Source organism: Athene cunicularia (assembly GCF_003259725.1).
Source record: "Athene cunicularia isolate RWA chromosome 28 unlocalized genomic scaffold, athCun1 chr28_part1, whole genome shotgun sequence".
NCBI classification, from domain to species: domain Eukaryota; kingdom Metazoa; phylum Chordata; class Aves; order Strigiformes; family Strigidae; genus Athene; species Athene cunicularia.
The window spans coordinates 2399441-2426333 of record NW_020799139.1 but is presented as its reverse complement, the minus strand read 5'-3'; the positions used below and the strand labels follow the sequence as shown (position 1 = coordinate 2426333).

At 43.9% G+C, this 26893-nt stretch overlaps 2 protein-coding genes across 2 annotated transcripts in view; both read left to right on the top strand.

Annotated features, from left to right (window-relative positions):
* Positions 1-23907, top strand: PTBP1 (polypyrimidine tract binding protein 1). Its single transcript, XM_026864942.1, has 14 exons — positions 1-102; positions 11748-11823; positions 12790-12962; positions 13989-14135; positions 15489-15659; positions 16430-16540; positions 16911-17085; positions 17597-17674; positions 18943-19091; positions 21724-21757; positions 22260-22352; positions 22702-22918; positions 23185-23262; positions 23663-23907. Exons 2-14 carry the CDS (start codon positions 11799-11801, stop codon positions 23793-23795), a joined length of 1584 nt encoding a protein of 527 aa, XP_026720743.1. The 5' UTR covers positions 1-102; positions 11748-11798; the 3' UTR covers positions 23796-23907.
* A 2315-nt stretch (positions 23908-26222) lies between these two features.
* WDR18 (WD repeat domain 18) overlaps positions 26223-26893 on the top strand; it is a 59527-nt gene continuing 58856 nt past the window's right edge. Inside the window, exon 1 of the mRNA XM_026864925.1 lies at positions 26223-26228. Within this exon, the coding sequence (XP_026720726.1) occupies positions 26223-26228 (6 nt within the window). The remainder of the gene's footprint in view (positions 26229-26893) is intronic.

The window sequence follows — 26893 nt, the reverse complement described above, 5'->3', positions numbered from 1 at the left end:
TGTAAACTATGCTGGATATTTGTGGCAAACCTATCTAACTTTTTTAATCCTTTTCTTTCTTTTTTCTACAGCATTGTCCAAGATATAACAGTTGGTACAAAGGTAGGCACTTCTCACTTTTTCTCTCTTTTTACGCTGCTCAGCATCTGACCTAGTTTTAGCCTCACCAAATGTAGATCTTCAGCTTTAAAGGGTTATTTCTGGTACCATGTAAATTGGTTTTAACCAGAAGGTAATTTAGTTTCATGTGCATTTAAAATTTTTATTATGGCTCAGCATTTAGCTCTTGGTATTTGGACATTGATTATCAACTGTCAGAAAATAGCTTTATTGCATTTAGAAACAGCCCTTTCCCCTACTAAAATGTCAAGCCATGCGTGTTATTTGTGTGCTAGACAATGCTGCTCAATGGAGAAATTGGTCCTTTTTCTTTTGAGAACTCTATTTCCTTTGTTTATGTGAATTCCTGCTCAGTTATATGTCAAAAATCCTTCTGCCACAAAAAAATTGAGTGTTTAGCTGTTGATTTTTATCTCTTGTGAGTACAGTAAATATGACCTTTACCCTTGTAGTCTCAGGTTTTGAAAGTGCAGACTTAGCCCTGAAACTCAAAGTGCTGACAGGAGCCTCCTTTATCTGCTGTGCGTGGCAACAGGCTGTTGTGTTCACAGGATAAAAGCTCATTCCTGTGAAATGTTACACTGGAATGTGCAGGATAGACTGGCACTCCTTCACGTATTAAAGGTTTTTCATTTTACTTCGTGAACATTGTAGCTAAAGCTCTGGGATCAGGATTACAGTAAGTTCAGCCCTGTGAGTTCTTTTTATTAGATAGTATGTGAGAGAATGTTGGCCCTCAAAAGTAGCAATCTGACAGCTTTTTCTCCTGGCCCAAATTGTGTGTTGTTAGCGTCTTCATTACTGACAAAGAATTGCGTGTGGCAGCTTGAATAGGCTGAAGTAATGCAGTGTGTGATAGGACTAATTTGAAGTAGAGCTGATCTTGAGTAGTGCAAGCTCTGTAGTTCTACATGAGTGAAGTAGGAGCATTAGAGAATTTGCTCCTAGACAGTAAATAGTTTTTTGTATTGGAAGTACAAAATTAAGTGTGGCTGCTAAGCATAGGCACATTAGTGCTTTAGGGTTTCTGAGAGGAATTAAATGCATGAAGGGGCTCTAATAGCTGTAAGGGAAAGATTATTCTAACTTTCCTTTGTATGAAAATCTGAAATCTGAATTATTTGTAGTGCCATGATAGCATCTGGCTCTGTCTGAGAATGCTGTGTGCTGTGAGGGGTTCAGTTTGCCATTGGAGGAGGAGGAAAGGCTTGAGCCTCCAGTAGGGTTGGTTAACAGTTCATAGCCGTTATAAACGGTGGGCTAAGTCATCCCTTGACTGCTGTAGAGCAGTCTGATACAATATCTCCTAGTAAACTGATTAATCCAGGTAAAAGTCCCTCAGTTGGTTTTAGCATTGTGTAATTTGCAACTTTAGGTTTCTGCAGCTTCAAGAAGTGGTTTTATGTAACTAAACTTGACTAGGGAGCTTCTGAAACTGTAATTGTAGTCCTGTCAGTGAATCTTGAAAAGCTCTAGGAGGTGGTACTGTGTGCTGCCTCCTCACTCACAGCTGGGGGGGCCGCTTCAGTCCCCGGTGTGGGCAGTCAGGTCTGAAACCAGGACTGGGAGAAATCTCATCCAGGTGCTTTTGCTCCTGCCACAGGGCAGAACTGTAACAATGGTTATGCCAGTTGTGCAGTGGGGTGGAGAGTGACGAGACAAAGTGTGCATCAAAAATGAGGCTTCTTGTCAAGTCAGAGGAGGCAGGTTTTGAGAAAGTTGAACCAAAGTTTAAAGAGTGGCAGAAGCAAAAAGGGAAGTTGAATCATCTTGATAAAGGTAAGTTTTAAAAATTATTTTTGACATAGCCATGTTGCCTGATTATGTTTAAGTCTCTTGCCAGTGTAGATCCAGAAATAGAAGTACATTCTTTAACATTACGGGGTAACATGTTCTGTATGTCGTGGGTTTGTGTAGGTAAGTGAGCATCCTGTTTGCGTGCAGGTAGGAACAGAGCGAAGGCTCCTCTTACCTGCTTCCTCTGCCTGGCTGTGTGCAAGTCAGCTATGTCCAGTTTCCCCTTGCTCTGCTACTTGGGTACTGCTAGAGATCCTCTGGCTGCAGGACTCTTGCCTGGAGAGAGGTGCAGGCATCATCCTCAGTTTCAAAAAGCTGTGTGATCAAATCATGTATCAGTTGTTTCTTAAAAATACCTGCCTCTGAGGGCAGAACCTCACTGGCTGCAGCTCTTAGGAAATTTTGATGTTGCTTTTGTGTGTTGCTTCCATGTGGATCTACCTTCCTTTGGTCTGAAGGGACTGCAGAGGGAGATTTCTGTGGTATCACAGAAGCATTTCTGTGTTGCCTTTGCTGAAATACCTACAGTGGTAGAGTTCTGTTCATGCATCAGCATTTGTTTGATCCCTGGGGCATCACTGAACTCACTTCAAGGATTAACTGATTCCCCCTTTCAGAAGCAGATGTTCTTTACAACTGCTTGATAGATAAAATAATGCTGTGGAACTGTAGTTTTGTCATCTGTTGACTCTATAAAACATAGTCATAGAAATGAGGTTCAGGTGGGGATCGGGCTGCTTTGCTAGAGTCCATTCTGAAAGCTGTGCTCACAGCAGAGCTACTGGTAGAACTTCTAAATTAGTGATGAAAATTTGAGCTGGAAAACTGTTTTTAATCTGAAGTGTAAATTTATTCATTCTTTCCCCATATGTCCAAAGAAGGCAGGAATGGTGCAGTTTGTTACGGTGTTAGAAGATAACAGTCCCCAAAAGCCATCAGCTCTTGTCGTGCTTTAGGTGGTGTGTTGTTGAGACACCAGTAGACTTTTTCAATCTTATGTTCTTGTGACTGGAATGTGCCCAAGTTGGAGAATTCTCAGGCAAGTAGGAAGAATGCCTGTAACTTAAAACACTGCTGAGCAAATTGACAAAGGTAACTGTATGACAGTGGCCTCTTGGTTGTCTTCCTGCTGTAAGCACTATGTATCAGTTTGCTCTATTTTGTTGTAAAAGGCAGGGTGCTGGCACCTTTTTTTTAGGATTTTCCCACATCCTTAATTTGCATATTAAGGGCACTCACACCTGCTTCTATTAATCGTTCTGAGCATTTAGTTATATTTAGGTTCTGTAACTTAAGTCCCTAGATGTTCTCACGGCTTACTACTTGAGCACTGGACTGCCTGATGGTCTTGTTTTTAATCAGGATGGTAATTGCAGTAGCCATTACTGGGCTTCACAAATATTTAGCCTAGTCCATGGGCTCTTCAGTTTAAAGTGTGTGAATTTGTTTAGGAAGCTCATTACAGTTTTGGAATGGGGCTCTGGATGTACAGTCTTCTGGAATGTCCTGTGATTAGAAACACATGACTTGAGACATTTCTTTCCATAATTTCATTGCTGTCTGAAAAGGAAGTATGGCCTTAAGATGGAGACACTGCATTTGAGGTACTGGGTCTAACCCCTGCACTTGCCGCTGAGTAATTTGATCAGGATCGCTCTCTCATCTCCTTTCCCTTTCTTTAATTCAGCTGGATATCACTGTCTCTTCAGGCTTTAACAGAGCAGGACTGACTTACTAGAAGGACTATGAACTATGATATGTCATTACTCTAAGTGAAATTGCCTTTCAGAATTGAAAAAGTCTCAGAATAGTTTAGGTGCTGAATAATCTTGTAGTTTCTTGTGTAAGTTGGGTTCTTTTTGAAAGATTATGCTTCCAGAAACAAAAAATGCACTTCTGTGGCATTTGAGAAGTTAATTTTTAAAACAGGGTTTGCTAGAGTGTGATATGGGCTAACTGCATAGAAGTGATTTGTGATCAAGCCAGGATCTTTGCCATGGGAACAGTAATTATGGCTTCAGGCAGCAGGCCAAGAATGTTGTGAGGAAATTCCAGTCCCCTCCTATGGCTTTAGTTAGAGGCTGCAACAAGCTGGCTCTTGTGGCCTCTCTCACAGGCATGATCACACATGTCAGCCACATGTTGGGCATGGTGCGTGGCCGGGGGAGCCCTGGTGAGTGTTGCCTCCGCGGGGCTCACTACGTAGCTCCATCTAATCTGTGCTGGTGGTGCATGGTTCTTGTGCACCTGTGTCTTCAATTTACAGATAACTGTCCTTTGCAGGGCAATTGGTAAGCCTTCAGGTTGGATTATGAAAACTGTTTAAATCTGTATTAAGTTTAACAGGAATGTAAGCTATTGGCTGAAGTACAGGTGCTAAGCGAGATTGCTGCCGCAGGCTTGTTGCCCATTAGATCTGTTTAAAGCAGTTTCTCCATCATACCTAACCCAAGCTTTTATGTGGAAGCTAGCTCAAATTACTTGCACTTGGAAACAAGCTGTGACTCCTGTTGTAGATGGAGATGGAATTGTGTGAGACTTTCTAGAAAGGGATTGGTTAATAATGTTTGTAGAAATACTCTGTTTTAACCTCAGGCCTACTTTGCCCTCAGTCTGTGATGAAAATACTTCACACACATGAATTGATTCAACTTTATCTTTTTAATCCCATAAGGGGTAGGCTCTGGTCTCTGAGTCACTGGCATGTTTCAAGTATTGCCAGACTGGAAAATGTAGGTGTGCTGGTACCACACTTGTCATCTCACTCTCGTGAGAATTATTTAGTGTCCCACTCGATGTGGTTCTGGTATAGCTGTCTTTCAAGCTTCCTATGAAAACTTGTTGAATGCTGTGCTTAGTTCAGCAAGTGTGTTCTGGTAATCCCAATGTAATGATTGCTTGGTGTTTGCCAAAGCAGATTGTAATTATTACACAACCGCAATTTAGATGAGATTGAATTAGTGTGGAGTTCCTTCTGAACCTCTGTGTTCGATTTGCTCTTTTACAGCTTTGGGCACAAAATGTTCTTTCATAGGTTGCAGTTTCCCCAAAGTGACTCATCCAGCAGTATTTCTTTTTGATAGTATTTGTATTAAGCTTTACCAAGGCCCTGTCTGCTCCACTGCAATGATTTAAAAAGCTCAAGGTTGACTACTAGTTAAGCTTCAACTTGGGAGCAGTATATCACAAGGCTTGGGTGTGTGCTGCCCTACAAAGCCAGAATGACTGCATTACTGCAATACTTGGAGTTTAGGAATTTTGGGCTATTTAAAATGGCCACACCTTTTATTTGCTCAAAGGGCAGGTTTGTTTCGTGGGGTGTCTCCATAGCAGCAGAGACTGAGGAAGAAAGTCAGGGAGGGGCTGAGCTGAGTGGGTTGAGGATCCGGCTTCGTGCTAAAGCTGGTGTGTGCTTGAGCTCCTGATGCATCTGATTGCAAAATCTCACGTTGGGCTGTGTGAGCAATTGCTTTAATGTAGTGTTTAAGTTTCTGATGTCTTTTAGGAACTCAGAAATCTCTGTATGCTCTGGAAATGGTACCAGCCACCGTGGCAGTACATACAAATTCTCTGCGATGCTCTGACCAACTAATCTCGTTTCAAAGGTGCTGAGAAAGTGTGTCTGTACCCAGTACTTTATGGTGCATCTTAGTGGGAAGTTTGCCATGCTGTCTCTTTTGTCAAGGTATTAGACTAAACTTGTCCAGACTAAGAGTGAGGTTATAACAATTTAAAAAGCTGTAAGTGGTATGTGAGTTTGGCCCCAGCTGAACAGAGCAGAGCTCAAAACTAGTATGTGCACTAAACCTGCCAGCTAGGCAAACGCCTTTGCCACAGGTTCCCTGTGTCAGTGTAATGTGCTGGCTACTGGGTTGGATTTAATTTGATAAATGATTTAGGGGTGCAGTGAGCAATTTGAACTGTATTGATTTTCGTGTGTGTGTGTGTCCCCAGCTCTTGCTTTTGGTTCTGAGTAGATGATAAACTGTGTCTGAGGGGTGAGTGACACACGGAGCCTGTAGCTGCTGCAACTGCAGTGTCAGACTTGGCTTAGCCACCTCGGAGGCTGCGGTCTTCAGGATCCTGAAGTTATTTTGTGTTGCTCTTAACTTCCTGACTTGGCCTGAAGGAGGATGCAGTTGTGTTGTGTGTTCTGCAGAGGTGTTTTCACACAAAAGTTGACTCATACCTTCTGTTTATGACCCAAATTGGAATGCTTCTGTACCATTAAATGACTGGAGAGTGCTTGAGGCAGGAGGAGGGAAAAGAGGGGCCCATGGGGGTTATAGAAGTGAACCTTGCTGGAATTGAATCTTCTGTGGAAGACAAGGAAAACTGGCATCCTTCTTAGTAGTTTAAATTTAGTTCCATTCCTGGCTCTTCAGTCCCTCAGCAAAAAATGTTGGAATGCAACATGAGTGGGAATGATGATGTCATCAGACTGGATTTCTCTTATTAGTTTCTTTGCAAAGTGATTTGAGCTGTGAGCTGAAGTGTCCGTACGTGCTTCCATTCCTCTGGGACTGACCTCAGAGCCCTCGAAGCGTACCGGGGAGGCGCTCCCTTTTTCCCGTCCTCAAAGACATTTTTTTTCTGCTTTCATCAGAGCAGGGAGTTCGCATGGGCTGCTCAATGATTTGTGTGTCATTTGGTGTGTAAAATACATGGCTGTTTTTTACTGGGTCCAGAGTCTTATTACAAACATAGGGAGAGTGAAGGAGAAGGACGCTTGCATGCTCTGACCAGGCAGAGCTACAGGACTCCCGATGGGGCTTTTTTCTGAACTTGGGAAAAGCAGACCAAGGACTTCTAATAGTACCTGGTTTACTTCTAATAGTTCCTGGTTTAATTTTCAGAGAGGGGTTTGCCAGGTGCAGCTGTGTTACCTGCTTTGCTTTTTGTAAATGCATGTTAGCTGATGGTCTGCATGCCTCCTAAATCTCCCCCCTCACAGGAAGGAGGGATACTGCTGTCCTTTGTTTAAAAATTTAGAGCACTGTAAGGTGATCCACGTCCAAAGGCAGAGCGATGCTGCTATGTAGGATTTCCTCAGTGAGGCAGGGAAAGAAGTCTGTGTTTGTAGATTGTGGGCTTGGCTAGCTAGCCTGCAGCTTGCTGCCCTTTTCAGCCTTTGCCCTCTCTCTTCCTGTATGCCCTGTCTGTTTGCCACTGCTTTAATTTTGCTTTCTGCCTGTAACTCGTTGCTTTCTGAAAGCTGATTAACATCACCTCTTTGTCTTGAAATTGTTTTTATGGTTTAGTTTGTATTTGTTTCCAGCCTTTTGCACAGGCAGAATGCAGTTGATTTATTGTAATCCATTTAAAATAAGTGACTGGATCTTTAGTAGCTAAAGGATTATACAGGACAGCTGAGAATTTCTGTAGTGCTTCTAGGTGTGCTGGTAGAGGCTGAGACAATCCCTGGCCTCCTTTTAAACTAGTAAAGTTCAGGTAAAATCCTAGTGACAGTGAGAGAATTTGTAGTTTTCATATTAGCAGTTGCTTTTTAAGCTGTGAAAGCCCAGACAAATTAAAAATTCTTAGAAATTATTAGAACTGTAAAGCAAGAAAGGGCTTGGAGTTTGGGGGGTGGTCAAAAGGATAACTTGGAAAAATCTGAAATATTAGAAAAACATGAAATATTTTGTGTGCAGACTGCCTTTTGCTGGCTCAGAAAAGGGAACTAAACAAGCATCGATGGCAGGACTACATGGAGCATGGGTGTTTTGTTAAATTAATGCAGCTTGAGCAGTAGAGCTTTTGTAGCCAGGAGTGTCGCAGACAAGAGGTGGCTGCTGTCATAGAAACGCTCCCCGGCAGCTCTTCACCTGGTGGCAGTGCCCGAGATGGTGGTGGCAGACACAGCCTCACCCTGCTCTAGGTGAGATCTGGCAGTGGAACTTCAAACGTGCTATTTGTTTTCTATAAACAGGAAGAGGAGATTTGCTAGTTCAAATGAAGAATTTTATGTCGAGCAGAGTTACTGCTAGCACACTGTTGCTTCTGTTAATTTCGTCATAAAAATACCAGCTGCAAAAGAATTGGCTAAACAGAAATGTCAACATAAATTAATGCCTCTTGTGAGCAGGGCTGTGAACTGCGGGATGGGAAGGACTGTCCTGAACGAAGCACTGTGCAGCTGGGCCTTCCTGTGGTACTTGGAGTGAAAAAGGTAGAGAAGCAGTGTTGTGGGTTGGTGCTGGAGAGCAGCTGAGCACCCCCACAGCCATTTGCTGGGCTTGCATAGTTTCAGACTTCAGTAAAATAATATAATCTTTCAGAATCCATAGCTTTTGTACAGGCTTTTCCAGTATCATCCAGAAATACCCCATGGATATGTTGTTAGTGAGAAACTCTCCTAAACCTTTTGAAACAACACTCGCTTTGGTTCCTCCTGGCTCTACTGAACTGGGATACTTGTTATGGAGCATTTGAGTTTATAACACAGTTCTGGAGCTTATTCATAGCTTCTAACGTGTACAGAAAGAAGAGACCTCTCCGGAAAGAGATGGCAGTCACTGCAGGTGCAAGGACAGAGCTGACACAGGCTCCTGCTGAAGCTCCCCATGGCTGGGGAGTGCAGGCCAGTAGAGCCCTTGTTTTGGATTTGCCTCAGGTTGGGTCACTCCAAAAAGCAGCTATCAGTAGAGATCTGCTGTGCTTGTCTGAGATCACCTCCCAGGGTCATGGAAGAAGAACAAATGGATGAAAAGTCGCAGTTGATGCTACTTCCCTCTGGTGGGGGTGGCTGCTCCACAGCTCCGTGGAGCGCTGCGGCCGCTCCCCTTAGGCTTGTGCTTTCAAAGGGAGTCTGTGTGGAATAATTTTGGTGTAACTGCACAATACCGTGTGTTTACCGCCTGTGTTTCCTCGTGTAGAGAAAAGACCTTGGAATAATTGTAGTTTTCCAACTGCTGCAGTGTTCCCTCTTCGTTTGCATGCACTTCCAGCTGGGAAGCTTACAAATTGACTGCTGCTTCTTTTGATGTCGAACAATCATCCCCCTCTGCCTCCTGGCTCTGGTCACAGCGGGCAGTGTAGACTGTCTCCAAGATAAGAGGGGAGTGGATTTGAAATTGCTCTTTCATTAAAGAAACATCGACATGTGGAAACCAGCAGCAACGAGCATTCCTTGTCAAAGTACCCTGCATGTAAATTTTCAAATATGTGAGAAAATGTTTATTTTAAATAAGCCATTAGGAAAGTTAAATTCAGGGAATTTAAATTCTTTCCATAATAGTATAAATGTTTGTTTTTCCAGTTTATATTTCCTAGTGTTGCCTCCATGAGAGCCAACTATGTGGCTTGTTCTCCTGCAGCTTCCATGATGGATTGCAAGCGCTGCCCCAGTCTGCTTGCATAGATATGTGGATTCATACTGGGAGTGCTGGAGTTCTGTATGTTCAGACATTTACAATTTGTTCTTTAAGAACTTTTTTTTTAAAGTTCAAGGCCTATTAGGGCCTGATGCGAGAGGTTCCACAAGGCCAATAAACACTTGTCTGCATTGGTAGGGCTTTTGTTTGCTGGTGGGTGGTTCCTGTGAGCGGCTGCCAGTTGTATCCCAGGCCATGGGGCGAAGCCGTCCCCATGGTGGTCCCTCTGGGGTTCAGGCACAAGAGCATTTTTACACTGAACTGGTGGAGTTCTTTAGCCTTGGACTTAGGCAGTAATTTTGAGTCATCAAAAGGATGGGATTGCAGTCTAATAGCCTCCCAGACTAGCTTGCTTCTTGCTGCACTCAGGAATCCAAGTGCTAATTAGACAGCTGTTAAAAGGCCTGTTTCTAATTACTACACCATGTTAGGAGGAGGAGGAGGAGACCTTGGTGTGTGCCCACAGCCTTGGTGGAACCTGGTCAGTGCTCGCAGGTGACCAGCAGCACATGAACTGCCGGTTTGGAACCCAGCCTAATTTCTTGTATTCAGGACATCAAAGTCCTTGAGCCTGTCTTTGAAGAGCTAGCAGTGAGTAGTCAAACAAGAAATTCAAGATTTGAGGGGGGGGGGGAGAAAAAACTCAAAACCCGTGTCTGTAATTCGGTGTTCTGGGGCTCTCTGTGACCTACTTTTCCAGGCTGTTTGCTGGGGGAGTGAGCAGCCAGCTTTTGTTGTGGCGCAGATACTGTTTCTGCAGGTGCCACCAGATATAGGGCATGGTGGAGGGGCGAGTGTCTGGTGGCTGCAGTGTGGAGCAGGGTATGTTTCCAGCGAGCTGGGGGGAGTTCGCCAAGGCAGGGATGAGCTCTATTCTTTTTACAGTTGACAAAAGCCTTCTAGTGCACTTCTGTGTTAGAGTAACACAGAAAATTATGAGAAAGGGCTTTTTATGTGTCAAACTTGCTATCATGTTTGCTCACAGTTTACGGTGGGATTTGAGGTGTTGTATGTAACTTGAAGTTAAGCCATACTGATTTAAGGTGCATTTTTTATGTATGTAAGCATAGATTGTGCAAAAAAGTAATTTGTAGTCTTGTTTGCTTTTGGTGTTTTTTGTATCTCCTGCTTGGGTTATAGACTAGTCTTGATCTGTGGAGATAATTTGGGTGACTTTACAGGAAATGCTGTAATAAATTGAAGCACACACATTGCGTACAGACATCTGTAGATCTGTTTGTCTCCATTTGTAGGGAATGGAGAAGTGCCAGGCTCCTGCAAGTCCGTAACTTTTTGCAAATATATGGAATTATACCTACAGCTACAAAAACCAGGATAGGTGCATTTCTGTAATTCTGCAATACCAGTTTGTTTAGGTAGTCTAATTCTAGTAGGAACAGTTCATTTCAGAATTTTGTCAAATGTTTTCTTCCTCCATAATGAGCACAGTGCTGCAGTAAGAAAAATCAGAATCAGGATGCTGGGATACACTACTCACAGCTTCTGTTTTGTGAGGAGCTGTGTTGACTTTGTAGAGCAACTCCTGGTGCAAAGGGCTGTAGACGATGGGATGACAAATTCTGGACCTGTGATAGTTGGGTTTCTCTGTGTCAGAGTGCTAGTCTGTCTTTGGACTTAAATGCATGTACTGAGACTTCATGGGTTTGTCCAGTTGCTGCTGTTCTGGGGGTTGTGGCTAGGACACAAACCACTGATCACATATGTTATACTAGAATCTGAATGATAGATGGACCTATTTCTGGTGTAAAAGTTGAAAAGCAGCTTTTTGCTAGTAGCTTTACTGATCTGCCTTTTTATTTTTTGGGGTGGGGAGGGGAAGAGCTCCATTTCTTTCTGGTTTCAGTTTCTCCAATTTGCATCTTCTGCTCATAACTGGAAAATACACTTCTTTGGTTCCTAATTGCCAAATCATCCCCTTAACAGTTTTGACTGGCTTCTGATAACTTGTCTTTTGCTTAAGACTTCTCACTCCTGGTAACCCACAGCAAAGTATCTGTCCTCTTGGTGAATTCAGGAGTCAGCCTGTTCTGCTGTTCCTGATACACTGCAGTATTCTAGCTTATCATAAAAGAATGAGCATCTTGTCTGATATAAGTAGTCAGAAATCTGTTGTTGGATAAACAGGGGAATGTAACTGTCGATGCACAGCTCTGCATGTAGTGGCTTCAGGACAATTCAGCGCTGCTTCGACTCCTAAGATTGCTAATGCGTAGCTGAAAGAGATACTGGATAGTGCTACTCAGTTACTAAATTGGATCTGACTTATCTTTAATTTATGATGGAGGTGAGGTTTACTGCCCACTGTCAGTATGTTTTCACTTACGCTTGTGCTCAGCTTCTCTACACCTTAATCTCCATTGTTCTGCTTTAGGAGTACCTGAATAGAACTTTGTAGAAATGCTGTCAGTTTACCTTTCATCTTTTCTTTTCCAGCGGGGATCTGACGAGCTTTTCTCTACTTGTGTTACTAACGGACCCCTTATCATGAGCAGCAACTCTTCTTCTGAAGGTAATGTTGCCTATAAAAAAGAGTAGCAATTGATAAGTATTGCAAATACTATGAGGAGGCCTGTTTTTCCCACTTAGACTTAATTTTAAGATCTCTTTAGTACTGACTAGGCCTTTCGTAGGACATTACTGAATAATAATAATAATAATAAACTATTGCTTGATGTCTTTAAAAGGTTAGTAGTAGGCTGAATAAAACTGTTGCGGAACAGTTGCTAAAATGATTTTACAGAATTAGAACATGCAAGTTTTGCTGTGAACTGTTAGACTTGAAGCACAATTGAATTTAATGTAGGATTATTTTGGCTGTATGAAGTAGCTTGCTGCTATCTGGGAGACTCACACCATCTAGAGGTTAGTAATCCCTGCCCAGATGGCATCCTTGAGGGCTCAGGCCAGAACTTTGCTCTCTGGGCTTGGCAGTGCCCTTAACTGTCTGAGCCACCGTTGTCTTCCACGTCCCTACTCTGGCTGTGGCCTCCCTGCCAGGCAGGGTCAGCTCATGCCTTTGGTGTGCTGCTGACAGTCTTGGCCATAGCTGTAATCCATCTGGTCTAAAATTACATTTTTTTTCATATTTGGTTTAATATCACTTGCTCTAAGATGTCCCCTTCAAACTGCTTCATTGCCAAGAACACGAGTCAAAGTGAAAAGGAATAAAGCAGCAATCCAGAATTAGTGGCTCAGACCTACACAAAGTCCAAGGGTGGGTGGGTGTGTACTGTAAACAAGCCATGAAATGGCCACTGGAGGGTTGATTCCATTGCAGTGTCATTCAGCTATGTCACTTGCATCATGTAATGGGGGAAAAAAAGTAAAGCCATGTGACTTCACTCTCGTTAAATGAGGCTGTGGAATTTCTCAGTAATAGAGAGCAGTGACGATGTGGAGCACAAAGTGTGTACAGAGTTGTGAGTGTGCGTATTCTTTCAGATCCACTCTAAACAGTAACTCTTGCTTTTTACAGCTAATGGAAACGACAGCAAAAAATTCAAAGGCGACAGTAGAAGTGCTGGGGTCCCATCCCGAGTAATCCATGTCCGTAAACTCCCCAGTGACGTCACAGAGGCAGAGGTCATTTCCTTGGGCTTACCTTTTGGCAAGGTCACCAACCTTCTGATGTTGAAAGGAAAAAATCAGGTATTGTCTCCATAATTGAAAGCAGGGATTATGTCAAAGGCTTGATGAGTTTGTCATCAGTAAACCAGATCCAAGTTGTTTAAACAGTTGTCATGTATTAGGAGTCAATAACTTATGCATACTATTATTTTACTTTTCTGTGATTATCCCATGAGCTGTAGAAAATACTATTTTCAGGCCGTACAAGGACTTGAGTCCGTAATTACAGGTTGTCACTTATAATTAGCGTTATGCCTGGTTTTTAGATTACAGACCAGGTAAATTATTTGGACATTGGTGACATGAGTTGGCCTTTTCACTCACGCAGTCTTTGACAGTTGAGTAACCAGCAGTGTAACTTTGCACATCAATGACACCTTTACAGATACAATAAATTAGCTGGGTAAAGCTAAAACACTCTTGGGTAATGCAGGAGGTGTGCACTAATTTGTTAACTAAAATTGTCTTACAAATTAAGGAGTAAAAAAAGGCAAGCCAACTTTAATCATTGCTTAAAATACTGCGTCTTTAATCTTAATTATGAAAATGTGCCTCTGATATATTGTGTGGTGATACCCAAGTACTTGTTGCAGTGACTTGCTACAATCCCTTATGTTTTTGTTTTGAAGTAGAGAAGACCATAAAGGTACGGAACTGAGCAGGCTTACTGCTCTGTAGAGAAGTTGGGAAGCTGCTTAATATAAGTGTGGAGAATCTAAATGATTGCTGTACTGTTGTGTTGTCTCAGGCACCTCCGTCACTTCCAGTTTCCTAAACATACGTAGCATGGAGATCTTAGGACGAGATAAACAGTAAATCAGTCAAAAGATCCTCATTTGTTCTATGTACAGTCAGTTCCGAAACGGTTCTGTGTACAAAAACATTGTCTGCCTGTAAATGCAGTTGTGGAAATGAAATACAGTTACAGTTCAACTGGCAGTTCCTCCTGAAGTTACCGGTTGTGTAATGCTGTTGTGCAGTGTTAATGCTGTCTCCTAGCACGAGCTGCTTTGGTAATTCTCACCGATGGATTTGGCTTCTGCACAGGCTTTTATAGAAATGAATACAGAGGAGGCAGCCAACACCATGGTGAACTACTACACCACAGTCACTCCAGTCCTTCGAAGCCAGCCCATCTACATTCAGTTCTCCAACCACAAGGAGCTGAAGACAGACAACTCTGCCAACCAAGCAGTTAGTGTTCATTCTTTCCATTGTCATACTGGTGGGAGGGATGGACAGTTCCCTGCTCCTGTTCTGATTTGAGCTGCTGGGACCGGCCGGGGAGGGCTTTGAGATCTGGTTTGACTATCGAAGTGCTGAATGGAGCATGGTGCACTCTCTGTGAATTGTGACTGAGGGTAAATGCTTCTGCTCTAGGCTCTGGTAGACTGGCTTTCAGGCAGCAGGACTTCGGATTGCCTCTTTCCTTTTGCTTGTAGGCTTTCATTTTGTACTTGTTTCTAGCATGGAGTAAGGTCTCCTGTAAGAGCTTTTATCCAGAGTCTCAGTGTAAAGGAGCTGCTAAAACTGCCTTGGGGTCAGGGGAAAAAAATGTATCATGAATATGGGATTGTGAGAAGTGTTTCAGCATTCCTTTGGTAGAAACAGTAACTGAATGCTTGTCTGAAGACTTGATTGATGTCTAGTGCTTTAGGATGTTTTTTTCTAAAATTTGAAAGATTTACAGCAAATAAAGCTCTGATGGGACAAACCTTGTATCTGCAGTAGAGACCAGCCTGGTGGTAAGTGCTGGCTTTGAGGTACTTGGCACTGGAACACAGCAGCTCTTAAGGCTTTGCCAGGGCCGTCTGGACTTTCTGGGCAAGATCTGTTCTGCAGAGGGTAAAAAGTTCCCTTTTTCAGCTCCACTGCTCTTGGCGATCTTTCAGGACAGGAGCACTGGAAAGAAGTTCAAGTTACTTGTGCATCCTTATCAGGGTGGCTGCCGAGTACACCCAGTTTGCCTCCTCTCACTTTTCAGGCTGTCTTCAGGATCAGAGCATCTAATGCTGTGCAGATGAAATGCTGCTGCTCAGTGCCTCTAACCCAGCCAGCCCAGTGCCCACTGGGGAGCACATCCTGATGTTATCTGCCTCAGGGGCACTCCACAGGAATACTCGGAGTCAGTTTTCGCTCCTGGATCCCTGTAGCAGATGTGCATTCATCTTTCAGTCTTGTCAGCTTCTGTAGTATTCTGGAGATGATCTTTCTCCTCAGAAGAACCTAGTTTTCCCTTTTTTCTAAACAATGGAAGAATTTTGCTGCATCAGTAGATGCTGGGCGAGGTTCTAGCAGTATCATAAGTCCTTCATGTTTTGTTTAGTTTTATTTTTGCATTGCTCTTCCAGATTGGGGTGGTCTGTATTGTCCATGTTTAAAATGTGCTGAAGTCACGGCATCCCTGGCCTTAGGAGCAGGCAGCTGCTTCCTGTTCTGCTAACTGTTGAGTTCTGCTAGTAGCTTGCAGACAGGAAGCTCAAGAAGAGCTGAATATGTATTTTTGCAAGCAGCAGGGCTGGTCTGACCGAGTGTTTGGTTCTCCAGCGTGCCCAAGCAGCTCTGCAAGCTGTGAACTCTGTTCAGTCTGGGACCCTGGCCCTATCGGCCTCTGCTGCAGCTGTGGATGCAGGAATGGCCATGGCTGGCCAGAGCCCTGTCCTGAGGATCATTGTCGAGAATCTCTTCTACCCTGTTACTCTGGATGTTCTGCATCAGGTAAAACACGTCGCCACAACTTCTTGAAGGTTGTCCTGGAGGGAGGGGGCAGCAAGCAATAGTGAATTGTATTTGCAGTGTCTGTGTTCTAAGAGCATGCGGGTTTTATCTGTTCTGAACACAGCTGTCAAATTAATTTCTGCTTTCTGGAGACAATGATACCTCCATGAGATTCTGCTGTGTTTGGTCCCAATCTGGCCAGACTAAATTCCAGAGATCTGATTACTGGTCCGTTCTAATCGGGTTTCAGTCTGGTACAGTGCAAGGGACAAATATTTATGTTTTCAGAACAGCTTTTCAGGTTCTGTCTAGGGCTTATCAGAAATAGCTGCTACATGTCCTTGTGTGAGGGTGGGGGAAACGAATAGAGTGTCCAGGGGTCATGTAGACAGTGACCTGTTTGGAAAGTTCCTGTCTGCTGTGGTTGCTTAACATAATCTTCATGTTTGAAATGTAAGCTTGAGTGCATTTCAGCAACCCTGAAATTCTTGGAAAAGTTCCAGTTTGTGAAGGTGTATGTGAATCTTTCTGTGTAGGATTCATAACAAAAACTTCGTTAAGGGTGCAGTTCAATTACGCTGGTGGTTTTCTAGTTTGATGCCAAGGTGCAAGTTAATGCCCAGGCTGTAGTTTAAAACCTTAAATTTTTTTTAGTTGGAAAGCTAACAAGGTGAAAGGGTAAATTTTGCTGTTTCTGCCTCTAATAATGGAGATCAATATGAAATTAATTTACTGGAAATGAGATAAGACATGCAAATATTCTCTTGCAGATTTTTTCCAAGTTTGGTACAGTCTTGAAAATCATTACATTCACAAAGAACAACCAGTTTCAAGCCCTGTTACAATATGCTGACCCAGTGAGTGCTCAGCATGCCAAACTGGTGAGTAGTATGCTTACAGCGCTAAACACCTGTGTTATTTTAACTTTTAGGCTTGCTTTTATTAATCTAGGACCAATGTTGGAAACTAGCATTTTGGAGTACTCGGTGGGCCTGACAGTTAGGTGAGGGTTGCTCTCAGGGCAGAGGGGTGGGCGGGAGGAAATTCCCCCTCCGGAGCAGCACGGCTGGCTCGGGGGAACACAGAAGGGCAGAGAATGAACCGATGCTTTCTCCACACAAAGGGAGACGCTGGTGTGTCTTCAGGTGGAGCACTGGTGCCCAGGATGATGGGACACCCTCTCTGCAGGGATATATTGTGGGGGTCTCAGGTAAATGCAGCTCACATGAAGAATGGTTTGTCTCCTTGCAGTCTTTAGACGGACAGAACATCTACAATGCCTGTTGCACGCTGCGCATAGATTTCTCAAAGCTCACAAGTCTCAATGTAAAATACAATAACGATAAGAGCAGAGATTATACCCGGCCAGACCTGCCCTCTGGGGACAACCAGCCCTCTCTGGATCAGACCATGGCAGCTGCTTTTGGTGAGAATGCCTGGAGCGGGAGCAGGGCGCATGCAGTGCATGCGGGTGTCAGCTGGGGAAGGGGAGTGGACGTGACGTGACCCTGGTGTGTTTGGGTTTAGGATTTGGAATACAGTGTGATGAGAACTGGGGAACTGCTGAGCCAGACTAGTGCAAAATACCAGTGGGAGTGTCGGGCGGGGCGTGTGCTGCCGGTGCCTGCAGTGCCACCTGCTGTTGTGCCGGCGGGGGGGGGTGGTGTCACCGGTGCTTTGACCAGCAGGGACAGGACCTGTGGCCTGTGTTCAGGTCCCCAGCTCCCCTCCGATGGCCCTGCAGAACAGCGGGGTTAGGGCTGAAGTTTCTGTAACTTCTTGAAGTTCAGTGTTATGTTGGAGGTGTGTTTGAATTACTGTTTAGGGTTTAGCTTTCAACCAGATGCTCACGTTGAAGGCCAAATCAAGATGTTCCAGCTAAGCCTAGAGTTCTCTTGCTGTTGGATGTCTTTGTATAATGTGTATATCTTTTCCAGGTGCCCCAGGAATAATCTCTGCTTCTCCATATGCAGGAGCTGGTTTTCCTCCTACCTTTGCAATTCCTCAGGCTGCAGGTACTGTATTTCGTAAGTTGAAATTTTATATAGGTTTTCTGTTGCCAAAGCATCTTGATGTTTTAAAGCTAAGTAGTGATTAATCTTGTTGGGGTTAGTCATGTTAATTCTAAATGATGGCACTTAGACATAGAAGGGGAATAGGGTAGAAAGGTGCAGAGTCTCAACTGGGAATGTGAGTGTGCAGCTGTAGCACCTGGTATAGGGATATCCCAGCAATGAGACTGCGAGTAGCAGCATGGGGGGGGACAATAAAGGCACTAGTTAACTGGAGGAGCTGGGGAGGAGATCAGATTTTTTTCTTTTGAATTTCTTTGTGTGGTTGCAGAGGTTGGGAACTCACTTTCACAGCTGTGAATGTGGTCAAAAGGGAGGAATCTGGTTTTTCCTAAATATTTTGGGTAAAGCCAGTAGTGAACCAGGTTACATACAGTTACAGTTGCACTGTGAAGTTTACAGCTCACTGCAGTAACAAATTATTGCAACTTACAGAAGTAGCCAAGTGTCTGCAATTAAAGACTTCAGTTTAGCACCTACAAACCTGCTCACTGGAGTGCTAGACTAAACGGTTTTTTGCTTTGTTTTTCATAGCATGCCCGGCTATGTTGACTTTGTTGTAACTTGATGGAATTTCCTTGCTTATGACAAACAAGCACAGGTCATGTGTTTTGTTACTGTCCTGTTGGGGAAATAGGCAATGCTGCTTTGAGAAGTAATTTCATTTAATCAGTTACCAGCTCTAAGGCTCTTCCCTTTGGAGGGCTGATGCAGTGAGGTGCCAGCTGTTACTGTGAGCAACCTAGAAATGCCTATAAGTAAAACTTCAATGTTTCTCTGCTCTTGAAGAGCTGAGCTGGTGGTAGCACACATACAGCATCTGGTTGTTCTATGCATGGTTGAGGAATTTTTGGCATGCACTGGTTGGAAAGACCCTTACGAATGCACCGTGTGTGATTCCTTTCCTGCACTAGCAGTGCTGAGGCTTTGTGCTGATTCCGCTTCTTGTGAAACATGCTAAATATTGTAGTCAGCAGGAGAGTGCTGGGCACCCGTTAAGCACCAGGCACTGCAAGAGCAAATCCAATTAGAAACTGTGACATTTCCTGCAGCACCAGAACTGGAGGCTCCTGTTGCTCCTAGAGCCCACAGTCCCTGTTGTGAATGATGGCTTGCATGGTATAGGTGTGCAGTTCTCCCTTCTGGTGCAGCAGATACACTAGAGTACGTGCTGTTAATTTCTTTACTGGTTAATATTCTTTAATTTCCAGGCCTGTCAGTTCCCAATGTCCATGGAGCACTAGCTCCTTTGGCTATCCCATCAGCAGCAGCTGCAGCGGCTGCAGCGGGACGGATTGCCATTCCCGGCCTCACTGGGGCAGGGAACTCTGTTCTGCTGGTTAGCAATCTGAATACTGAGGTTAGTGGAGTCCTAACTTTATTTTTTCCTCCTTCCTGTTACCTCTGCTTTCACTTTCTGATCACAGATTGTGCTGAAACTCATTGAAAGTGAAATCCTACTGTATCCTAAAGGAAACGGCAAAACTAGAAAAGCAGATGATGTGCTCTGCCCGGTCTAAAACTCAAAGCAGATCAGTACTCTAGTTGCTGAAGGGAAATGAGAAAAGTCCAGTGCAAATTAAAATCTTGCTCTTCTTTGGTTCAGAGCCAAGGATGCTGCCTGCCTGCTCTTGTCCCACAAAGACTACAATGCCTGTCCCTTCCTCCCTCTTATTTGGAGTCTCCCTGCCATTCCCATGGAATAGTGTCACGTGGGTCACAGAATAGCCACATCCATTCTTTCTTTTCCTTAGCATGTTCTAGTTTAATACATTAATTCAGAACTACAGAGAGAGTTCATTCTGACCTTTGCTCTTTCTGTGTAGTGTCTGGACCCCTGCCAGCTTGACCTTGTACCTGTGCAGTATTTCCTCTGCCATGTGCTTGCACATTTTCCCTTTCCAAGATTCCTGGAAGTTTTCCCTTAGCTAAACCCCTTAACAGCTCACAGTTTACATTTTCAATTCCACTTAACTTAGTGAGTTGAAATATTTGGGTTTCTTTAAAAAATAAAGCAAGTAATATTTGAACAAAAATTTTCTTTAATGAAAGAGCATCATAAGAGGATTTATACGGGTATCTTGGATTTTTCTGCAGTCAGCTTTTTGGCTCTTTGTTGGATTGAAAGTGTAGAATCTAGTGTGTGCAGTAGTGTGATGAGTCTCTGCTGAAAACACTTTAACTGGTGGGGACTGCACACAAGTTAATACTACTTTGCAAAACTATATAACTTACAGTGATGTCAGAGTAACCACAAAACCTCTTTTGCATCAAAGGGGAAGCTTGGATGTGATGAATGATCAAAATGTTTAACTCTTGATGAGACAAACCAATTGGATCAGTGTCCCAGACTACTCTTTTATCTGTCGTTACTGTTTTCTCCAGGGCATGAAATAATGGCAGGGACTGACACAGCTTGGGTTTGGATGAGTTGCTCTGCCTAGGAACTCCTCTGCCATTCCAGGAGCTGTCGTCTCTGGTGCCATGACTTGCCCTTCAAACGAAAGCCTTAAGCAGGCGGTGCTGCCCTCGTGGTCCCGGAGCAGCGCAAGGCCCCCACGCCCGTGTTCTTGGGGGGGTGTCGCGCTGTCTGGGCAGCGATGGCAGGACCAGGGGCTGTGCTGTACCTCTGTTCAATCTGCAGGTGTTCACGGCTCTGAGCAGTCTGAACGGTGTGCACAGTTCTCCTTTAAGTAGGAGCAAGCAGTTATTTCATGCCTTGTATTTTTGATGAGCTCTTCACTATCCATCCAGCTTATCTTTGGGCTAGAGAGACTTTGATACTTGTACTGAAGCTGTGAACTAACAGACCTGAAACTTTTTCCATTTGCCTGTGTAATCAGTGTTGTAGAAACTTACCTGTGCCACAACCAGTTAGTTAAGAGACAGTATTTCTCTAGAGTGACTATTCCGCAATGGTGTGTGAGCTGGTTTGGTTTTTTTTTTCTGAATCACAATCATGGAAACTGAAATTGCTCCTTTTTTCCTTTCCATGATGAGTGGAAGCAGCCTGTGTGTCTTGGCTTGGGCTGGGCTGGGCTGCAGCCCCCTCCCTGCGTGCCCAGTTGGTGTCACTGGGAGCAGAGGGGCTTTCCTGGCGGAGTAACTGCAGGTTGGGGCTCTCCCATGGCGAGGTCAAGGCACGGAGGTGGAGGGGAACAGACCTCTCTCCAGATGGGCAGCCGCTGGGGCTGTGGCACTGCGGCCGCTCCCCCCCTGTAGTTGTTGGCTTCCAAGGCAGCGGGTGTTGTCGACCCCACTGTGGCTCCCAGGGCCCAGGCTGCCCTCCAAGCTGGGGCTGCTTGCCGGCCCAACAGCAGCCATGTCTGGCTGGAGCCAGGAAATCATTTCTTTGAAGAAATTCTTGTAATGGGAGAAAATTTTTATAGTCGAATCCCAGGGAACCCCATTTTGCGGTTGAGTTGAGCGTTAAAGCCCACAGAAGTCACTCTGCTGTGATACTGTCTCTTACTCCTTTGTATATCTTAAGTAAAAATGCCTTTTCTTTATCATTGTGTTCCACTAGGTAAAACCTATTAACTGTTTCTGTAAACAAGTTATTGTATGTAGAATTCTATAAATCTGACTGATGGAACACTACATATTTCCTTATGTATTTACTGACCTGTGTTTTTTGCTACTTTTTTCTTTTCTCCCCATCCCTGAATTTTTTTTCTTCCCCTGATCCGGAATTTCTTTGCCAACTGACTGCACGGTACTTCTGCTTCCTGTTGTTGCTTGAAACAAAAAAAATAAAAACATTCCCCTTCCAAAAAAAAAAACCCAAACCAAAAAAACCCTGCTCTTCGGAAACCAACCTGCCCTTCAATATTAACCATCTTGAAAACTTCATCATCCATCAACCAATTTCGCCATTTCCTGCGGGGACTCTGCCCTTCCTCGTTGTGGACGATTTGTGCAACCTCGCTCTCCCCTTCGATTCCTTACCTCTTCCCTGTCCCTCCGCTGCCTTGCTCTGCTGTTCTCTAAAGAGAGTTACACCCCAATGCCTCTTTATTCTTTTCGGTATGTTATTATTCACACTTTTTATTACCTTGTTTTTCATTTATTTGAGATTACTTTTTTGATACTTCAAAAATGTACAGTTTGCAGTTTGCCATTTTTTTGAATGCATAATTTCATTTTTACATTGTTTACTTAGTTTGCTATTTAATTTAGTTTGCCTTTATTTTATGTTCAGTTATGCATGGTTTATTGCTTTGCATGTCTTTTATAAGAGTTTTAAATTGTGATAGCATGCTAAATTGTCCAGTCTTCTGGCAGTAAGATTTTTTTGCTTTTTGCTGAAACCCAGTGTCTTTTTCTTTAATGTATTGTTCCATTATTATTCTGCTATATAAGAATTTTCCTTAATTAGAGCAGAATAAGTAACCATGGTTGGAATGAGATCAGTTCTGGTTGTGAATGAATGTTTTTGCTGTTGGATTGATTAGCTAGTGTTAAGTTGGATGAGACTTCATTTATTTTCCCCTACCTAAGACTGTTCTTGTTTCCTCACTTTTTGAAGGAGTCTATGGTGATGTGCAGAGGGTGAAGATTTTATTTAATAAGAGAGAGAATGCCCTAGTTCAGATGGCTGATGGAAACCAGGCCCAGCTTGGTAAGCAAGCTCAAAAGTATCAGACTGGTAGCATTGAGAGCTAATGGGTAACTAAAGCTTTAATATTGGTACCTTCTCTTCCAAAGCCTGAATGTGTCTGTGCGCTTAATTGTTTGCCTCTGTGTAGCATGGGTTTGGGGGCAGCCCTGGAGAAGGAACGGCTTGTTTTGTGAGAGAACCTGGAGGGAGAATGGAGGAAATGCTCCGCTGAGGCGGAGGAATGGTTTCTGCTGTCCTGGGGGGTGGTGTCTGTGCAGGGGAGGACTGAGGGAAAACAGTAGCTTTGGTTTAAATGTCTGAACGGGGTGTGAAGTGGCACAGCAGTCAGCGCTGTTTCCAACCCTGGCAGGCATGAGCCATTTGAATGGTCAGAAGCTTCACGGGAAGCCCATCCGTATCACGTTGTCCAAGCACCAGACAGTGCAGCTTCCCCGTGAGGAGCAGGAGGACCGGGGGCTGACTAAGGACTACGGGAATTCTCCTCTACATCGCTTCAAGAAACCAGGCTCTAAAAATTTCCAAAACATCTTTCCCCCTTCTGCCACTCTTCATCTGTCCAATATTCCGTAAGTATCTGCGGGGGGGGTGGGGGTGGTGGTGTGTGTGTGTTCGTTCCTGTGTGGCTGAGCAGACAGTGTCTGCAGATGTGGTGTGAAGGTAGATGCTGTCAGTGCTTTGCTGCTAGCAGGAGGAAGCTTTGCCATCTTCCTGTCCTTGGCCTTTCCTGTCTGGGAAGCTACTGGTAGAATATTTAGAAAAGACTGAGGATTGGATTTTAGAGATCAATTTAGTCTGTCAATGTACCTTTGACCTGAAAAACTGTTTGTTTCAGACCTTCAGTAAATGAAGAAGACCTTAAGATGTTGTTTTCAACCAATGGCGGGATGGTCAAAGGATTCAAATTCTTCCAGTAAGTGTTTTCTCTTATGTCCTGTCCTTACACTGGGCTTTTCCATATGAGAAGGGCAGAAGCACTTAGTTCTGATGGAGTTCCAGATTGGGCTCAGTGAAAGGTGAGCAGAATCATCACTAGTACAGTATTTGACTCTGGAATGAGGAATTCCAGAGTAATCCTGCATTGAGCATGGGGTGAGCATGAGTTGAAGAAACCTGAGGTAGCTGAGTGTGGATCAGCTGTGTGTATTTATGGTGTAGATGTACTCTTCCTCAGGAGGAGAAAGTACGTTGCAGTCACCCGGGTAGTTGGTTTTCTGCTGCCTTGTTGAGTGCTGGATAAGAAAACTTGGGCAGAGCTGGGGGAACTCTGCAAGCAGTGGTGCTGACTGCAACTGCAACTTCTGTCTTACCAGGAAGGACCGTAAAATGGCTCTGATCCAGATGGGCTCTGTGGAAGAAGCCATTCAATCACTCATTAACCTCCATAATCATGACCTGGGTGAGAATCGTCACCTGCGTGTGTCCTTCTCGAAGTCCACCATTTAAAGCTTTGGAAGGCATGAGACAAAATGGACTTGACTTAAAAACCTCTTGTGTTCAGCCTTGGCTTTAAAAGGCTGAACACTAGGGTTTCAACTTCCATCATTCCAGAAAAAAAGCCACTTTAAAAATGCAGCTGAAGTGACCTTAAAAGACCAGAGATTTTATTTTTTTAAAGAGAAATCAGTTTACCGGTTTTTAGAAAAAAATTAAAATCTAATTCATATTGCTAACCTTGCGGTGATGGGTAACAATCTTGACTGTTCAAATAAAAATCACAAGTTAAAGTTTACACTTTGGAACCTGCTCTGGGAAATTCCCCTCCCTTCCTGCTCCTCCCCCCAAAAAAGCAGATCCTAACAAGTTTTATCAGGTTTCACACTGATGCCTTTTTTATTTTCTTTACCCATCCATGCCTTGAAAGACCTAAAACCACTGTGTAAATTCACTTTAGCGCCTTTGAGTCAGGATTTTGCAAAATGCATGTTGTACAGGAGCTCCCAGCTCACCCAGCACAAAAATAAGTCGCATTGATCCTCCCTTAACTGTGCATCTGCTGTCCTGTGCCTTAACTTTATGTCTTTGGGGGAAACATCGGAGCTGCAGGGAGTGGATTGGGGGAGTTGAGGGAGGAGCGAGCTCCGGCTTGCTGGATTGCCTGGGAGCCAAGGACAAGTGAAGCTGGCAAAGTGGATAAAGAAAATATTGGGCTTTGACTCTTCAGGCAGTTGTTCCCACTGTCTGTGAAATGTCGCAATCTGCACAGTACTGTGTGTCTTCATGCCACTTCCCGGTGTGCTTGTGGCTTCTTGCCATCTGCAAACTGTCCAGCAGGAGTTACTTCAGATCCTTTGTCCGTAACGTTCAGAACGAGCAGAGAGGTCTGGGTGGGGAAACGTTCCCGAGACCAAATCACATTCCCTTGTCCGTAGCAAGTCACAGGCTCTGCCCTTCGCAAGAGCATTGATCAAGAGACAAAATTAACCACTGTTGGACACTTGTGAAGACGAATCATTAAGTTTGTCGAAATTGTGTGTGTATATATATATATCTCTAAATACTTGGCTAGGATTTGAAGAATTATCGGATATCCCACGTTTAGAAAGGTGTTCATGTGAGTCACCTTCGTGCCCCTAATTTGAGATTAACAAGACCAATGTAGCTCTGCCATCATTCTTATAGCATGTCTTCAGCATTTGAGCTTTTTGATTTAATTCTTGTATTATACTTTTTGATGCCGTTGCTGTCATCTGTGCCTAGCAATATTTCCAGTTGACCAAATATTCTAATCTCTTTATATGCAAAAGAAATAGTTTAAGTACCTTTTTATAGAATGATAAGATGGTATAAACGTAATCTAAATTTACTCCTTTGTGGTATTACCCTTGTATACTGTACTTTCTTTTTTTTTTTTTGGTAATTGAAACTGTAGGGCAGGAATTTAGTTACCAGGCTGAGGTCATGACTGAGGATGAGTAATGTAACAAAATTGGTAAAACACATGAAGCAAAGTGTTTGAAGAAACGAGCACAAATAGCTTGTGAATCGAAGTAAAAGGACCCAGGCTAAAGTTCTCACCTTTTTAACCTATAAGCCCAGATCTTCTAAGTTACAGGAAGGGAATTTATTAAATAATGTAGAACGCAGCGGATTGGTTTTTCCCCATGATACAACCTTTTTTTTTTTTTTTTCTGGCTTACAATGCTTTCCTGGGCCATTCTGCCTTCTATTTGTAATCTGATGTTGCCTTACATTTCCCTCTAACCTGCAACCTGTTCGGATGCAAAATAACAAGAATCTTGTACTTTTTTTCAGGGTTTTTCTGCAAATTGTGGACCAAAGTTTGTTTTTTAATTGTCTTAGTGTTGCAAGTTACGATTTCCTTGCTTAGTGTGGGAGCTCTCGACTTGCCTAGCACTGAGTGTTTGGAAAGTCTTAACTTTTCTTAGTTCCTCCCTGAACTCTCGAGGGTGTGAATTCTGCTGGAGAAGCGCGTGAGGTCTGAGTGAGGGTCCAGCTTGGGTTGCTGGCAGGAGGTGGGGACCTGCGTCTGCCTTGGGCTCTGCTCTGTGCCCGGGGGCGTGGAACCAGCCTCTGGGAGCCCAGCCTGGGTGTTACCTCCTGCTTGGAGCCCCTGACCTGCCTTGCTGGGGGCTCAGCCCTGACCCGTGGCCAGGAGGGCGAGTTCAGGTGTTGTGGTAGTTGTCAACTAGAGGTAGTTGGCTCCTCTCCCTCCCCCAGTGACAAACCTGCTCCTCCTGGGTGGGGGCACAGCTGGTGCCCCCCAGCGAGTGCCTGCCCTTGACCTTGAGGGTGTTCGGGTTCAGGCTGGGATGCTGGGCAGGGGCTCACAGAGTGAGACCTGCCTGGTGGCCATGGCCACTGACCTGGTGGCCCCGGGCTGGTTCTGCTCTGCAAAACACGAGCGAATTAATGGAGGTAACCCCAGATCCCAGGCAGTTGGGGTTTTTTTCCTTTGGATCCCTGTGTTTGCATGTAAAGAATGTGAGTAACAAAAGGGTGTACATATTTATAATTTTTTTATACCTGTTGTAAGACATGAGGGGGCAGCAAAACCCAGTTTTTTATGGTGAACAGATGTATTGTATATTTTGATAACAGCTATTACAGGTTCAGTATTGTGGAAGGTGGGGTGGGGAGGGTAAGCATACACAACATCAGAATTCCATTGCCTCTTTCAAAGTATGTTTGTAATGCAAAAAGAAAAGAAATTAAAACTATTTTATAACAACCTTTGTACCTTTCTGTAGCTCCATTATTTACTGTTCAGATTGTAGAAAGCAGTTATTGCCCAGTCTGTACTTGTGCTTTCAATAAATTTCTTCTGTATTCTTTGCTTCTGATTTTCCTATCTTTTTATTGTGCCTATTTTGCTTCTGATTTTTCCTTCTAATGTAATTTCAGCTGCCTCATTTTATGTAACTTTGACTCTTACATACCTCTGGGCTGGCAGAGTTTGTCCTGTCAGCGTCTGTGTGCCAAGGGGCAGCCGCAGGGGACCCCCTTCCCGTGCTCTGAGGTAGGAGGTTGTTGGGCCCTTGCTCATGCTCTGCCTTTGTCACCCTCCCACACTTTTTTTTTTT

Bases quoted from the DNA above. Each gene is read 5' to 3' on its own strand.
- PTBP1 (XM_026864942.1), top strand. From the start codon at position 11,799: ATGAGCAGCAACTCTTCTTCTGAAG. The intron at 19,092-21,723 runs GTTAGTGGAGTC...TGTTCTCTAAAG, and splicing joins TTAGCAATCTGAATACTGAG to AGAGTTACACCCCAATGCCT. The intron at 22,353-22,701 runs GTAAGCAAGCTC...CAACCCTGGCAG, and splicing joins TGGAAACCAGGCCCAGCTTG to GCATGAGCCATTTGAATGGT.